General features: G+C 45.8%; 2 protein-coding genes across 11 annotated transcripts in view; both read right to left on the bottom strand.

Moving 5' to 3' along the window:
- Positions 1 to 14,008, bottom strand: part of SNORC (secondary ossification center associated regulator of chondrocyte maturation) — a 17,770-nt gene extending 3,762 nt beyond the window's left edge. Inside the window, exons 1-2 of the mRNA XM_023762499.1 lie at positions 13,897 to 14,008; positions 1,215 to 1,344 (exon numbers count right to left, since the gene is read on the bottom strand). Coding sequence (XP_023618267.1) covers positions 1,215 to 1,287 — 73 coding nt within the window. The 5' untranslated portion in view covers positions 1,288 to 1,344; positions 13,897 to 14,008. The remainder of the gene's footprint in view (positions 1 to 1,214; positions 1,345 to 13,896) is intronic.
- The window catches only part of GIGYF2 (GRB10 interacting GYF protein 2), a 130,358-nt gene continuing 127,312 nt past the window's right edge, over positions 12,307 to 15,352 (bottom strand). For 7 of the 10 annotated variants that reach the window (XM_014463783.2, XM_014463807.2, XM_023762438.1 and 4 more), the window contains one exon: positions 12,322 to 14,138. In XM_014463783.2, coding sequence (XP_014319269.1) covers positions 14,071 to 14,138 — 68 coding nt within the window. In that variant the 3' untranslated portion in view covers positions 12,322 to 14,070. Of the gene's footprint in view, positions 14,139 to 15,352 lie in introns of all 10 variants that reach the window. The other 3 variants (XM_014463811.2, XM_014463817.2, XR_002831661.1) reach the window with 2 other exon arrangements.

Below are 15,352 nucleotides of genomic sequence, written 5' to 3'. Positions count from 1 at the left end.
GCAGGAAGGAGGACAGCCAGCCAGAACCCTGAGAGGAGTTTGCCTGTCCCTCTTGGTAGGCCATGTGGAAGGAGGTGAGGCAAAGTGAGATCCCGGTGATGCTAAACACGAGGCTGTCGTCTTATGGTCACTCGTGTAGTCACTTGCACGATGTACTCGCTAGGTTGTGATCTAGCCAGGACCTATGTGTTCTCTCGTATTAAAACTAACTTTCTAGCAATATCCGCCTGCATCCTGCTCATATGACTGACTCTCTGCCTCTATTTTCCTCTTCGTACCTCGTATCTCTCCGCATCACTTGCGTTGTCTCTGTTACCGTGCTCTCTAGGCGAGGCCCCAGCTCATCGTGCCTCCACATCATCTTTTCAACCGCTAGACCCACAGGCGGCTCTCCCCGGGGCCCTGCTTACTCACCTGCTCTCCAGTTGCCTCCCCCACAGACCCATGGACTTTCCCCCAGAGCCCATGCTGCAGGGAGGGTCTCGCTCCAGGACCCCTGCCCGGGGCTCTGAAACACTGCTCTCTGGCTACGTCGTGGCAGCAGAGATCACTTTCTTCCAGGAGAAAGCCCACCCGTAACCCAGGTGTGCCTTTCCTTTCAGGCTTTGAAGCCAGCCTGGGCCAGCCCCAGCTCGGGGCCCCACAGCCATGCCCAGCTGGGGCTGAGGTCTGGGAGCTGCCGCCCAAGCCTGTCGTGACTCTCCTTCTCGCTGGACACCAGACCCAGACATTATGGCCTCCGTGCAGAGCCTGAGTCCCACATCCTCAGTTTTCTGAGGAGTCTCTAGCCCTGCACTCCCCCTGATACAGGACTAACACTATTTCCTGATACAGAACTAGCACCTGGGGCTTCGCTCTTGAAAGACTTCTCAGAAAACCAGCAGGGAGAGGCATGCAGGGTTTGAAAAGTAAACGGCAGGGTCCAGGTCTTCTGTCCAGGGGCCCAGGGTCTCTCGCTTCTCAGCCACTTACCCTGGGCCTGGTGCCCCCTCCTCACTCCTACACCTGGGAGCTTTCAGATTTTAGGTACAGGAGTAACCCCCTTGTCCCCCAAGCAGCTAACGTTCCTGGCCCTGCTTCAGGGCCACTGTCCCGGGGTTGCCAGTTCCCAACTGCGGCCATCTGTCTCATGGGAGCCTCCGCTGAATCGCCCCAGAGGCCGCCCCATCTGCTGTGCAGGACCTCTGCCCCCTGGGCCCAAGGGAGCACCTTACCTGTGAGCACCGCAGGGGCTAGGACCCCGAAGAGAAGCAGTAGCGCCATGCGCAGGGTCAGACAGAATGCCATCCTGGGCCGAGTGAGTGTGGCCAGCGAACGGGATGCACCGAGGACTGAGCTGGTTAACTTCAGGGCGGCGGGAAAGAGGTATCAAAGGGCTGGGAAGGGTTTTCATCAATGCAAACTCTGTCCTCCTGGGACACCGTGCCCGCCCCCCATGCATGCCAACACACACACACACACACACACACACACACACACACACACAGCAGAGCTAACAGAACAGACTGCTTTCCTGAATTCTGGAGCAGCCCCACCTTCGGAGGGGAAAGAGGAAATTGCTCCCTTTCTCTCTCTCTCTCTCTCTCTCTCTCTCTCTCTCTCTCTCTCTCTCACCTCCATGTGCAAAGACTCACCCAGGGAACTGGAAAATGCAGACACCTTGGGCATTCTGTTTCAGTGGGTTGTATTTGAGCCCAGGAATCTATGCCCAGTGCCCAGGGCCGGGCGAGGAGACTTGCCCTGGGCTGTCGGCACTGAGCAGCAGGCTCTGCTCACTTTCGGGCCCTGGATGCCTGGCCGGGAGCGGGCTTGTTAAGGAAGCACAGCACTTTTAGGCAGTTTCAATCCAAACCCTCTGGCTGCGCTCATCTCCTTCCAGAAAAGCCCATGTCATTAAATGCCCTTGTCTTGCTCTCTGCTCTCCCAGGTGCCTAAGACTTGAAATGCCACCTAAATGCTCATCATGTATTGGGGCCAGGTCTGGCCCCATGGCCCACTGCCTTGCTGACAGCTTCACGGGTGTCTAATAAGCATCTCTAACTTAACATGACCGACACACGCCTTCGCTGCCCTGCCTTCCCAGCCCTGCTCACCAGGGAGCAGCCCCCACCTTTCAGATATCCTAGCCACACAATGAAAAGTCATCAAAAGTCCCTCTCTTTTTATCTTACTACCCTTGTCTCCCCCCACACCCCGCAATAGCTCAGAAAATACTGCCATCACCCTCCTACCTCACACCCTTCATGGTTTCCCACTGCTCTTAGAACAAAAAGTCAACCTGAGGGCTTGCCTTGGCCCTGCTCCCCTCCCCCACCTGCTCAAGCTTGAGCCTGCCTCCCCTCCCCCAGAAAGCAGCCCCTCAGGTGGCTCCCTTCTCATCATCACTCGGGTCTCAGTCCTGATCAGTTAGCTCCCCATCCACTCGTCACATTAATTTCTTAATACTTATATTTACATGAAACTCTCTTGGCTTTGGTTTTGTTTTTCTCAGTTTTTGTGAGGACTAACGTACTGTGAAGTATACAAATGTTATGTTTACAACTGATAAACTTTTATACAGATATATACACCTATGTAAACACTACCCCTCCCCATCACCAGTCAGTACCCCCAAAGTGCCATTCTACCTTCTATCACCATAGATTCGTTTTGTCTACACTTGAACTTCAAATAAATGAAACCATATGATATGACTCTTTTGTTCAACGTTCTGTGAAATTCATCCACATCGTTGCATGTGGCAATAGCTCATTCATTCTTGTTGCTGAATATGCCACAACTTATCCATTCCTTTATCCATTTCATCCATTTATTTATCTATGTCCATTTGGGTTATTTCTGGGTGTGAACTTCTATGAATACAGCTCCTATGACTATTCTTGCACATGTCTTTTGGTGAACATGTGCACTAACTCTAAGGGTCAAATTGCTGGGTCAGAGGGTAGACAGTGTTTAGGTTCTGTAGATGCTGCCCAGCAGTTTGCCAGTGTTTGTTCCCATTTACACTCTCATCAGCAGTTGCCCTACATCCTCACCACACCCTGGTGTTGCCTGTCTTTTCGTTACTAGTCGCCTGCTGGGTATGTAGTGGTGTCTCATTGCAGTTGTATTTCCATGACTAATAGAGTTGAGCAGTTTTCCTTATTGAGCACAGGATTATCCTCTTTTGTGAAGGGTCTGCTCAATTATTTTTGCCTCCATACTATGGGGTGGTCAGTCTTTTTAGGGTTTTTTGTGTGTGTCCCAGATAAAAAACATTTGTCACGATACCTGTAATGGCATCTTTAGATGAAGTGTTCATTGGTTGTCTGTCCCCACCCTGTAAGTCCCAATACAGCAGGGACTGCTGTGTTCACCAGTGCATTTCCCGGACCTAGCCCCATCCCAGCGCATAGCAGGGACTTAATATGCGAATTTAGTCAGCTGGGATTTGGGGGACAGATTTAACTGTGAGCATCTTCTAACTGTTCACTCATTTGTGCTGCTTGATTGCTGTGTCCCATCTTCATTTTTCTGTACCCTGCAATGTAATGTAGCAACATACTGATAAGTACAGTCAGACCCCCAAATCACACTACTGAGGTCTTCCTGCTAGCATTTGCCAATAGGCAGCACTGCAGGGAGACAGAGGTGGGAGGGGAGAAGTAGCTTCCTGCTGCTTCAGATTTCTGACAGCATCCCTGGCGGCAGCAGCAGCAGCAGGAGCATTGGCTACAGTAACAGTGACGGGTCAGGTGGAGGTGGCTGGAAGTGCAGGCTCCTGGATCCCAACCTTAGCAGCCTCACTAGACCGTGCTCCAGCCTCTGAGCTATCTTGCTGCTCCTCCAGTCCAGGCTGGTGTCAACTTCCAAGTTGCAGTTACCATTAGATGAGGAACCTTGCCTTCTGTCTCTTGCTCCATTACCCCTTCAGGCATCCTTATAACAAATTCCCATATTAAATCTCTTCTGCTTGAAATACCTGCAGGGGACTGTTTCCTGGTGAGAGCTGGGAACACATGGCCCACCGTGTGCTAGGGCTCAGCTGTTTAGCATCAAGTGCCTATTGAAACAAGGCTTACAGGACCAGGTAGATGCTGCACTTGATACTTACAGAAGTGATGATGACAGTGAAGTAAACTGGCTACTTTTTACTGTGCTGGGTGCTCACAGAAAGGATAATTTCAAGGATTTGAATTCTAAGGTCAGGGCATGATCAGAGAACTAGAGCATTTATGTATTAGTCTTTTTAAAGAATCTCTCATTTCTTATAGATATGGGCGGGGCATAAGGTCAGGCCCAAAATATGCATGTGTTGCAGAATTAGAATCTTAAATTGAATTCAGAGCCATGCCAATTCTCTTAGGTGACATTCACGGCATTGACTGGGAAGGAGTGAGACCTTGAGGTCTTACTGAGGATCCCTGGGTAGACTGAGACAAATCCCCAGGCAGCGGGCTCTTCTCCAGTGTGAAGACAGCGCCTTTTCTTGTCTGAGTAATAAATAACCTCACCTGTTAAGTACCCTTTCAAGAGGATGCCTATTCTCAACACTCACCCTGACAACAACCTTATTGTCCCCATACCCATAACTAGAACTAAGGAAAACAGGTATAGAGTCTGAGCCAGGAGGAAGTCAGTACACACTAAACCAATTGCTAATTATTCTAGCAATAAATTAATAACTAAATACTAAGTAAGATTTTGCTAATTTATAATAATAAAAACCTGGAGAGTATGTGTGGGATAAATTCTAAGGTATTAGACTAAATGGATAGGATGTGAGGGATCTTAGATCAGGTCACATGTAGAGGTGTGTTTAGCAGAGATTCTGAACTCAATGTTTAGCTCAAACATCTAGAAGTAGCTCTAACAGCTTGACTAAAACCAAACTCAATAGTAGCCTGGATTCAATGAGATTGAGAAGCCTGATGTCTGAAGAGGAGGGAAGCCAGACTTAGGAAGGAAGGGATGTTGGAGTCGATTTATGGTGACTTCCTCACTGAGGCGCTGAGAGGTGTGTAGGGAAGGCGACCAGCATCTTTAAAAAGTTGTGTGGTGTGTGTTCCCCGAAGGCCAAGGCTGACAATGATGGGATGACTGACTTCAATGGGAATCAGATGGATATAAACACTACAATGAGTGTCCACAGTGTGTCCACAAGAATGTTCTGACCCCCAGGATTAAAACAGATGGGCGACCTGCTGATGTGTTACTTGCTGTACAAACATGGACAGGGGAGTGGAAGCCTGCACTTACTGCAGTGAGCAGAGCACCAACCTCTTGCCTAGTTCCCAGACCCAGACTCTCTGGACAGGAAGGCAGGCAGCTTCTCAGTGCACGGTGGCCACAAATATAAACAGACAGTCTTTCCCCAAAAGTGTTGGCAGCCACAGACCAGAGCCACTGTGCCCTGGAGAAGGGAGATCTTCAGGGATCGCTGGACACCGACTATGTGGACACTAATCTCTGGGACCCAAACGCCACTGTTCACCAGAGTGAGAGTTTATGAGAGTCAAGTGGTAGACAAGAGTTTTGGCCTGAAGCAATCTCAGTGGATGAGAAGGGAGGGAGACGGAGGCTGCCCACGGGCAAGAGGGGGCAGCTGAGACAGCATCCTGGGGAGGTGGAGCCATGTGTGAGCCAAGGTGCCAGGCCCAGTGCATGTTTCATCATTCCATCAGATTTTGTTTATAAAGACAAATTTGAGACAAAATTAAGAATTTCAAAATAGTGAATTGTATTTCAAATAATTAATAAACCACACTAAAGAGCAAAAAAATAGCAATGTACTCTCAGATTAGACAAAAAGTCTAAATTAAAGAAATTACTACATGATTAACCTTGTACATACAGGGTGGGCAAAAGTAGGTCTACAGTTGTTCATATGGAATACAATAATCAGTAAATAATAACACAAGAATAAACTTTCATATACTGACAACTGTAAACCTACTTTTGCCTACCCTGTATTTTTGTAATGTTGGAGGTGAATCTTTAGAGTAAACAAATACTGAATTCTAGCTAGAAAGACGTTTTCACAGTAGTATGGGTTAATAATTATGAGACCACATTGGCATATTCTAGGATTGAAAAATAAGGAAGTACACTGAAGATAATAGGAGTCAGTGTCTCATTGTTGGAGGAATTATTAATATGGAAAGGAGAAAGATTAGAATGGATCTTGTGTGTTGGAATTGAAGATATTACTAAGAACTCATGGAATGTAGAGATAAAGTTATGACATGTAGATACACAAGTGTATGCGTGTACACACACACATACACTGCCTCTCTGTGGAGACACCCCAGTAGCAATAAGCATGACCAGTGCCCAGATTTTGGTCTGGATACCATTCCCCATGAAAAGGAACCACAGCTCCAGGGAGAAATGGTTTCCAAATCTGGAAAAGTAGATGATGAACCTAGCATATCTCGTCAATGTAAGGAAGTGCTCAGAGAATGACGGGGACATAGCAAAAGAACATAGAAGCCAATCGAAGGGGCTCATAAATGGATAATGTGTGCATGAAAAAGAGAATCAGACTGTAACCTACACACAGTGTGTTCATGAGTGTGCATGTGTGTGTGTGTATGGGAAGTTCATTCTTACAGAATGCTGACTAATAAATGTAAAAGGAAAGCTTGGCAAATATCTTAGTAGTTTTTCAACAATCACCAATGGCTGCTAAACCAGTGGATGAAAGATTGATGAGGATCTTAGTCTGCAGGTATCCCATAAAGAGGAAAATCAGTGCAGCACAGAAACCTGGCTGACAGCACCTTAACCAAGGGATTAAAGTGACCATCGCCAGTAATGGTCCAACCCACCCACACGTGCACCTGATACGCACTGAGGACATCACATCAGTGTTGTAGTATTCCTGCCCAACTACGTAACCTCAATCAGATCATGAGAAAACACCAGGCAAACTACAAAGTAATTGTCCTGCCCCCTTAAAACATGTCAAGATATGAAAGGCAAAACCAGACAGAGGAACTGTTCCAAGATCAGAGGAGACCCAAGAAACATGACAACTAAATGCAGTGAGTGATTGTGGACAGCATCCTGCTCCTGGTGGTTTTCCTTATAAAAGACGTTAGCAGGACAATTGGTGAAATACGAAAGCCTGGATATTAACTAAGAGTATGAATCACCGATTTCCTAATTTTAATCACTGTCTGTGGTTATGTAAAAATGTCCTTGTTTCAAGGTTCACACTCTGAAATAGTTAGGGATAAGGTATATAACGTCTGCAGCTACTAAGAGGTATCAATGTTAGCAATTGGAGCAGCGGTTCTCAACCTGTGAGTCGCGACCCCTTTGGAGGTTGAACGACCCTTTCACAGGGGTCGCCTAAGACCATCCTGCATATCAGATATTTACATTACAATTCATAACAGTAGCAACATTACAGTTATGAAGTAGCAACGAAAATAATTTTATGGTTGGGTCACAACATGAGGAACTGTATTTAAAGGGCCAGAAGGTTGAGAACCACTGAATTGGAGGATCTGGATGAACGTTATGTGGGAGTTCTTGCTATCGTTCCGGCAATTTTTCTTTTAAAAAAGGCTGAAATTACTCAAAATAAAAGAGTCTCCTACCCCCCCCCCCCCCCAATGACAGAGTCACAACTTTTCAATGACTAATGAATAGACCTAGGTGACAATCATCAATGAATGTTAATTTAATGTAAGTAAAAATGGGACAATCAGACAATACTGCCAGCTAGTGTGACCACTGTGTGCAGCAGGGTGTACACCACACCACCGATTAGTATTCTTGGAGAGGGAGGGGAGAACCTGAATTTAGTCTTTAGATCTGACCAAGTACAGAAAATGTGAGAAGGTGAACAAAGCAATACCATAAAGATGCTCCCTGCTGAATCCAGAATATGGGATGTTCTGTGGACAAATGATTCTGTTTTACCAACTTTTCCTTTCTAAGGGGGAACTGGTGGTGTCTGTTTCAAGATGGACTGACCTACCTAAAGGTTAATTTCATGCTACCAGAGAGTCAGAAAATCCATGTGAGTGTCTCTGTCCCCTACATGAGCTCACCATGCTTGCATTTTGACTGGGGTCTGCTTACGTAGAACTTCAAAGGGTACTTGTCAAGCATCAGCAAGGACCACATTGAAAAACCGTGTCAGCAGGATCTCACCAGGGTGGGCAAGTGCCCACATAGAGCACACCAGCACTCAGGTGGCAGAAGCTAAAGGAAACCTCAGAGGTCAGCTAGGCCGCTGGTTCCCCATTCTGGCTCTCCATTTAGAATTACTGGGGCCACTTAAAAATAATCTCATGCTGGAATTGCCTCAAATTAGACTCTGGGACATGGAGCTCAGGGTTGATTTTGTTTCAAGTTCCTCAGATGATCTGGGCCAACCCCCTCACCTGACAGGCAAGCAAACTGAGGCCAAGACAGGACAGGAAAGACTGGTTAATAGCGAGGTTGGAAGTATTGTCCCAGCTCCTGGAACCCTGAGGGATACGTCTTTGCACTAATTTTAAGACATCTAAGAGGAAGGGCACCCCTATTTAATATGCTTTACTGTACCTATACTTGCTCCCACAAGCTCTCTTCTCCCTTGTAAAACAGTCTGCAAATGGAATTTACCAAGCTTTTATGTGCTGGGCATGGCATGATGCAATTACATTTTAAGTTACTGATCACAACTACCTGGTAATTCCCATTTCACAGATGGGGAAACAAGTACTTGCCTAAAGTAGGTGGGACCAACATTCAAATCTGACAGCTGAACTCCAGGACCTCCACTCATACCACCACTCACAGGGTTACTCACAGGGAACCTTAAAAGCACACCAAAAGCCTAGATCAGTGGTTCTCAACCTTCCTAATGCCACGACCCTTTAATACAGTTCCTCATGTTGTGGTGACCCCCAACCATAAAATTATTTTCGTTGCTACTTCATAACTGTAATTTTGCTACTGTTATGAATCGTAATGTAAATATCTGATAAGTAGGATGTATTTTCATTGTTACAAATTGAACATAATTAAAGCATAGTGATTAATCACAAAAACAATATGTAATTATATATGTGTTTTCCGATGGTCTTAGGCGACCCCTGTGAAAGGGTCGTTCAACCCCCAAAGGGGTCTCAACCCACAGGTTGAGAACCACTGGCCTACATTCTGTGTAGAATTGGGAGATGCTAGACACGGCAAGGCTAGGCCCTTGGAAATGACTCTGGGTTCCTGGCTCTGTGCAAGAATGGAAACCAGAGCCTGTTCTGAGCCCCTCATGGAAAAGCCAGGGGTCCTCAGTCCACAGGCCAAATCAGGGTGTCTGCTAAGATTCCTTTCCCATGGTCACTGTGCACAAATTTACCTCTCCCAAACTTCTCCCATCTCAAAACAAGACTAGAGAGTGTGACTGTAGAATCAGGATCACAGTGAAATTTGGGGTGGCAAAGCACTCAAGCACCCCCCCCCCCCGCCCTGACTTCCAGCCTTTCCTACAACTAATTGTAGCTGTCTCTCTCTACAGCTGGCTAACAAGAATTAAGAGTTGGGTAAGGTTCCCAAAAAAGCTTCTTAAAGGGGGCTGACTGAAAAGAGCTGTGCTCCCTTTGCCTCGTCCCACTCCTTTCTCCTGTCTGGAATATGTGCATGATCACTGGTGCCCTCACAGTCACCTGGGACCATGAGTGACCTTGAGGATGGAAACCATAAGAGGATGGTGAACAGAAAGAAGCTGGGTCCCTAATTGACCTCCAGATTTCACTTGAGAAATAAACTATTTTGGTTAAGTCATTGCTACTCTGTCTTTTATTATATGCAACCAACCTACTACTGACTCACAGACCATTTTCAGGACCGTTTCTCATGCTAAAAGAGGAAGTCACAGGAAAAACGAATGTACTGTCAGGGGAAACTAATCCATTGCACCTGCATTTGGGGGACAAGTAAACAATCTTTCGGACACGATGTCTCTGCGTCGGAAGACTGACTGGACTGAACTGAGTATTGAGGTGATCCTGAGTCCCACCCTAATGTCATCACCTTGCCAGCCATGAAGGAAGGCAATGCCAGCTCTTAGGCCACAGGACAGCCATCAGGGAACAAGCCCACTTGTCTCATTCCCCTGCATCAATGTGCCGCTTCTCCCATGCAGTGAACCATGGCTACAGTGGTTTCTTTAGTTGCAAACATTCCCACTGATAATCCCTGGAGGGAAATTCTCCTCTAGGCTAGGGTTCCCAGTTCGGAAGTGATGCTACCAAAAGCTGCATAGGTTCCTCACACTCAAGGAATCCAGCGACATCAGTAAGCTGAACATCACACATCTATAGCTGCTTCCAGGTGCCCGGCTTCCCTCGTCACAGCAGCCACTGCAGGACCAAAGCCATCATCCAGAGATGAGCCCTTACCTTTTTGTTCCAAGAAACTCATCAATGATGAAGCCAACTTCCATCTGTGCTAGTGGTGGTTGTGCCTTTTTGTTTAGAATGTGTGTGGCTCAGTTGGTTAGAGCATTATCCTGATTCACCAAGGTTGTGGGTTTGGTGCCCAGCCAAAGCATATATAAGAAGCAACCAATGAATGATGCATAAATAAGTGGAACAAATCAATGTTTCTCTCTCTCAAAAATCAATAAAAATTATAGAACGTGCATGCCTGCTGCTCTTTTGGGGAAGTTCTATTTCCCATAGTGGCCGCACAGGAGGAGGTGGTTCATTTCACAGTAGCACATCTGTGTAATCAGTCATACACAGTCTTTCTATTTTTATTAATAGTGTAGAAAGGAGCATTTTGTAAAAAATAAATTTTAATTCCTCTACCTGATCAACTTTAATGTATTTAAAATAATACCCACTATATTATATATTTATAAAATGGTTCCCCGAAGAGAAATTCATTATCTATAATGAATTTCGTAAAAGCGTAATATGCTAATTAGACCGGACATCCCTTCTGGACAACCATCCGGATGAAGCTGGGGCTTCGAGGGAAGCCTGTGCCAGTAGCCAGGGGAAGGAAGGCCTACTTTTGCACAAATTTCGTGCATCGGGCCTCTAGTATAAAATAAAGCCAGAGGTACTAATATCTACCCCATTAAAAAAAAAAAAAAAGCCCTCAACTTAGAGCCAATGGAGAAAGTTCAAGTTCCTTGATGTATATGTATAAACTCATTTTATACAGCTGTTTCCCCCAATGGTCACAACGGTCTCTCCAGTCCACTCGCACATCTCTAATATGACCTTAGCACTCCTTCCATGGAGGGGGTGGGGTGTACCCAGTCCCTGATACCTGAGTGGGCTGTGTCACAGAAGTGAACTGTGGCTTCTGCCTGGTTCTCTGGGGGAAGTCACACAAGGAGCCTGCCTGCCCTGAAGCTACCGTGCTGGCGAGGACACGAAGTTCCTTCAGCCATAACTCAGTCAAGTTCCCACCCACCAGCCAGCACCAACTGCCAGTCACACAAGTGAGCCATGTTGACTGCCAACCTAACCGGGCCTTCCTACGCCTCAGCTCGGCAGACACCTGAGCATGCAAGAGGAGATGACACACAACTGCCCAGCTGAACCCTCCCCAAGTCCCGACTCACAAAACTACAACAAAGCGAAGGGGCTGCTGTAAGCCAGTCTGGGGTAATTTGTTATGCAGCAACAGTAACGCGAGCCCCGACTATCTTGGGGAAAGTCTCCATAATTAAAACTATTTTATCTGGGTATGTTTTTAAAATCTCTTAAGTTAAAATAACTAAAAGCAAACAGTGTACAAAACAAATACTTTAACTCTCAGAAAGAGTTCAGAAATTTACAGAAAAGAGTTCAGATAATTTGCAAATACTTTTATAGAAAGGAATAAGAACATGGCAGCTGGAAGTGAGAGTGAGCAAATCAGAATGTTAGAGAGAGAGAACTGAAAGGAACTCCTAGGAAAGAGCAGTTTCTTCCACTAAGTGGGAAATTCCACAGGTAGGAGCTAGGCTCCTGGTTAAGCACATGGAATGTTCCATGACTAAAATGACTTTGTACCTTCTAATCTGCCTCCCCCACCCCTTATTTATTCCCTGAGCAAGCACACAGCAGAGTCTGGTTTGGAAGGTGTGGAGAGGGCTGAGGAGCAGATATTCATGGGGCATCAGAAGGGACAAACAAAGGAAGCCTTTTGGTCAAACTTACCCATGTTTATCCTGACCCTACATTTTCAAGTCAAGAACCAGCCAGTGTTTCACAGCCTGGCAGAGAAAGCTCCGGATGCCTCCACGTCTTTGGTGCTCACATGAGCACCGAAGCTTTTCCATGGCACCAAGAGAACGACTTTGTGCAAAGCGCAGCCTCGACAAGGCGAGAGAATACTACCAGCTTTTATTTAAGTTCTTTTTTATTTTCCTCCACACTGGCAAAAGTTCCGAGGGAGCTTAAAGTTTTGTAAACATTTTAACTATTCTTCTTCCCCACCCCCACCCCCCCCACTTTTGAATTTACAAAGCAAAGGAGAGCAGGAGTCTCAATTTTAAATGGTTCCCCATCTCCTCATGCTATTTGATCCAAAAACTATATACAAGTTTATAGCAGTCTCTGTATAGTTATTGTACATGTTTAGGAGGGAGGGAGGCAAGAAGGGGTAGGGAGAATAGTGATCCAAAATAATAAAAATAGAAACCAAATATAATCATTCAAAACCAAACCGCTCTCAGAGCAACTCCAGCCTCTTCAGGCAATAACAACAGGAAGAAAAGGTGCTCTACCAGGAGCCACCCAAACAGCACTTCTTGCACAGGGAGGGATGGTCCAATGGCTCCCGACCAAATGTGATTGGCAATTCCAGATGGTGTTGGGGGGGGGGGGGGGCTGGTGGAGGCAGGAAGAGTATTGGTTTATAAATAGGGCTTGAATACATTTATATCTGAAGGAAAGGGTATGGGGAGACCATGACCAGAAGCCAGCACCAGGCTTCTCTCCCATCCTCTCCCGTCCCTCCATCCCACTGCATTCTCTTGTATAGTGGTTTCCATGGATGAAGGTCTTACAGATGGTCAGGTTTTGTATATTCTTTTTTCAGAAAAGGCAACCGACTTGCCATTCCAGAATCTTTAAACAAAACCTTTTCAGGGCCACAGCAAGACACACACGCAATGCTCTGAGGAACCAGATGAATTTCCGAGCTTTTATCTGATGCAAAAGTTTATCCCTATTCAAAATGAAATTATACAAATTCATACATATGGTAAAGATCCTAGCTGCCTCTTAAACGAGACAAATTTTCAGCAGAAAGGCCCAAAAACAAACTGGTCCTAGTCCTCTGAAGTAAAAATATTTATGGGAAAAATCAGTTTTTGTAAGAAAGAAAAATTAAGAATAAGTCCCTCTCCCAGGCCACAGGGTCTCCTTTGTCCAATCAGGTTGGAGTATGCCAGGGGAGAAGTCAGCTTGCGTGGAAGTCACTATCTAATGAAGAAAACATGAATCCTTCCTCCGAAAGGATGCTCAGAAAGAACAGGCGAGGGGTGTGTAACATCAAACTAATCCAATCTAAACTCCACCCGACTCAGGGCCTCTTTGATGCAATCCCAAAGTTAGCAATGTGACCTTCAGACTGCAGAGCGCTGACTGTCTCTGTCGGACACTCAGTCATGGTCCATGGGCGTTTTGTAGCTGGCCAATGTCTGTTACCATTAACTCTCTTCATGATTGCACCAGTAGACCCCTTGCCCTTATTGGGGGAATAAAATGAAGAAGAAAAACAAAAGGAAAAAAAATGACAAGAGAAAGTAAAATTGCTATTGGCAGATCCCAACACACTTTCTGGGAGACAGTAGATGAAATCACGGCACAGTAAACACGTGCTGCCCAAAATCAGCCTTGTTGGAGAGTAATCCCAACTGCCACCCCCGAGACACAGGGTCTGGTCCACTTATCTACAGTCTGAGATGCTCACCAACAGAAATGGTTTAAAGGATCTTGGACACAAAAGGCTAGAAGAGAAAGCCTGAGATGATGGATTCTGTGATTTGTTGCAGAGTGATAAGAGTAAATGGTAAGTGTTGTGTCCAAAGGTGAAGAATCCATGGTCAGCAGAGAGGAGAGGGAAGGCCAGTCCACTGGCAGGTGCTCAGTAGTCATCCAAAGTTTCGATTTCACCCATATTGAGTCGCTCTGATGAAGCATTGACTGAAAACCCTGCAGGAAAAAATTGACAATGAGTGACCAAGACCCAGACAACTATGTGTCTCAAAGGCAATGGGCTGCAATTCTGGGCAGTAGGCTGGAATGTAAGTCTCTTGTTTCTGAGCACACCATAAGGATGGAATAATCAAGGGAAGAAGAAGAAAGAAGGATAAAGGTCAGAGCAGTGGTTTTGTTTTCTGCCCTTTGAATGAGAGATTCTTTTTGTTTTATTTCTTAGGGTTCTAACATAATTTAATTAGGGAGAAAAAACAAACAAAACACCAGCATTACTGCTTAAACAGAATTACAAACCATTGCCTTAGAGCAGCGGTTCTCAACCTGTGGGTCGCGACCCCTTTTGGGGGTCGAACGACCCTTTCATAGGGATCATCTAAGACCATCGGAAAACACATATATAATTACATACTGTTTTGGGGATTAATCACTATGCTTTAATTATGTTCAATTTGTAACAATGAAATTGGGGGTCACCACAACATGAACTGTATTAAAGGGTCGCGGCATTAGGAAGGTTGAGAACCACTGCCTTAGAGAATCCTGAGAGGAACCTGGGGTATAAGTGTGTGTTTAGGCCAGGCCAGGCTGGACCCCGGGGGAGAGAGGAAATTCATTCAGGATAGGTACCTTAAAAGAAATGGGACCTTAGCTGCATTTGGGGCTCTAGCCTGTTTGGCTCAGTGGACAGACAGAGTGTTGACCTGTGGACTGAAGGGTCCCAGGTTCGATTCTGGTCAAGGGCACGTACCTTGGTTGCAGGCTCAATCCCTGGCCCGAGTTGGGGCATGTGCAGGAGGCAATCAATCAATGTGTCTCTCTCATATCAATGTTTCTCTCTATCTCTCCCCCTCCCTTCCACTTTCTCTAAAAATCAATGGAAAAAAATATCCTCGGGTAAAGATTAACAAAAAATAAGAAATGGGGGCAGGAAAGCAGGAATGACACATTCTGAGTGAGAGTAATACTACTTCAGCCCCACTCACTACTGGGAACACCACCACCCTTAATTCAAAAACTCTATCAAATTCTGGCCAAGAGCTTTTGCTATTCGGAGGTAGGAGGCTTCAGGAAAGATCCACTACAAAATCCCTAGGGCCCTCAGAAATCATTTCTATCACATAATAGACAGTACAAAAATATTCAAGTACTGTATTCAACTCAACCTATTATAAATAGACCTGCAAAGAAAAGGATTTCAGTTAGCAATA

The sequence above is a fragment of the Myotis lucifugus genome, unplaced genomic scaffold (genome assembly GCF_000147115.1).
Source record: "Myotis lucifugus unplaced genomic scaffold, Myoluc2.0 scaffold_3, whole genome shotgun sequence".
In the NCBI taxonomy this organism is placed as follows: Eukaryota; Metazoa; Chordata; class Mammalia; order Chiroptera; family Vespertilionidae; genus Myotis; species Myotis lucifugus.
Note: the sequence above shows the minus strand (reverse complement) of the source record. Positions and strands in the feature narration are given on the sequence as shown.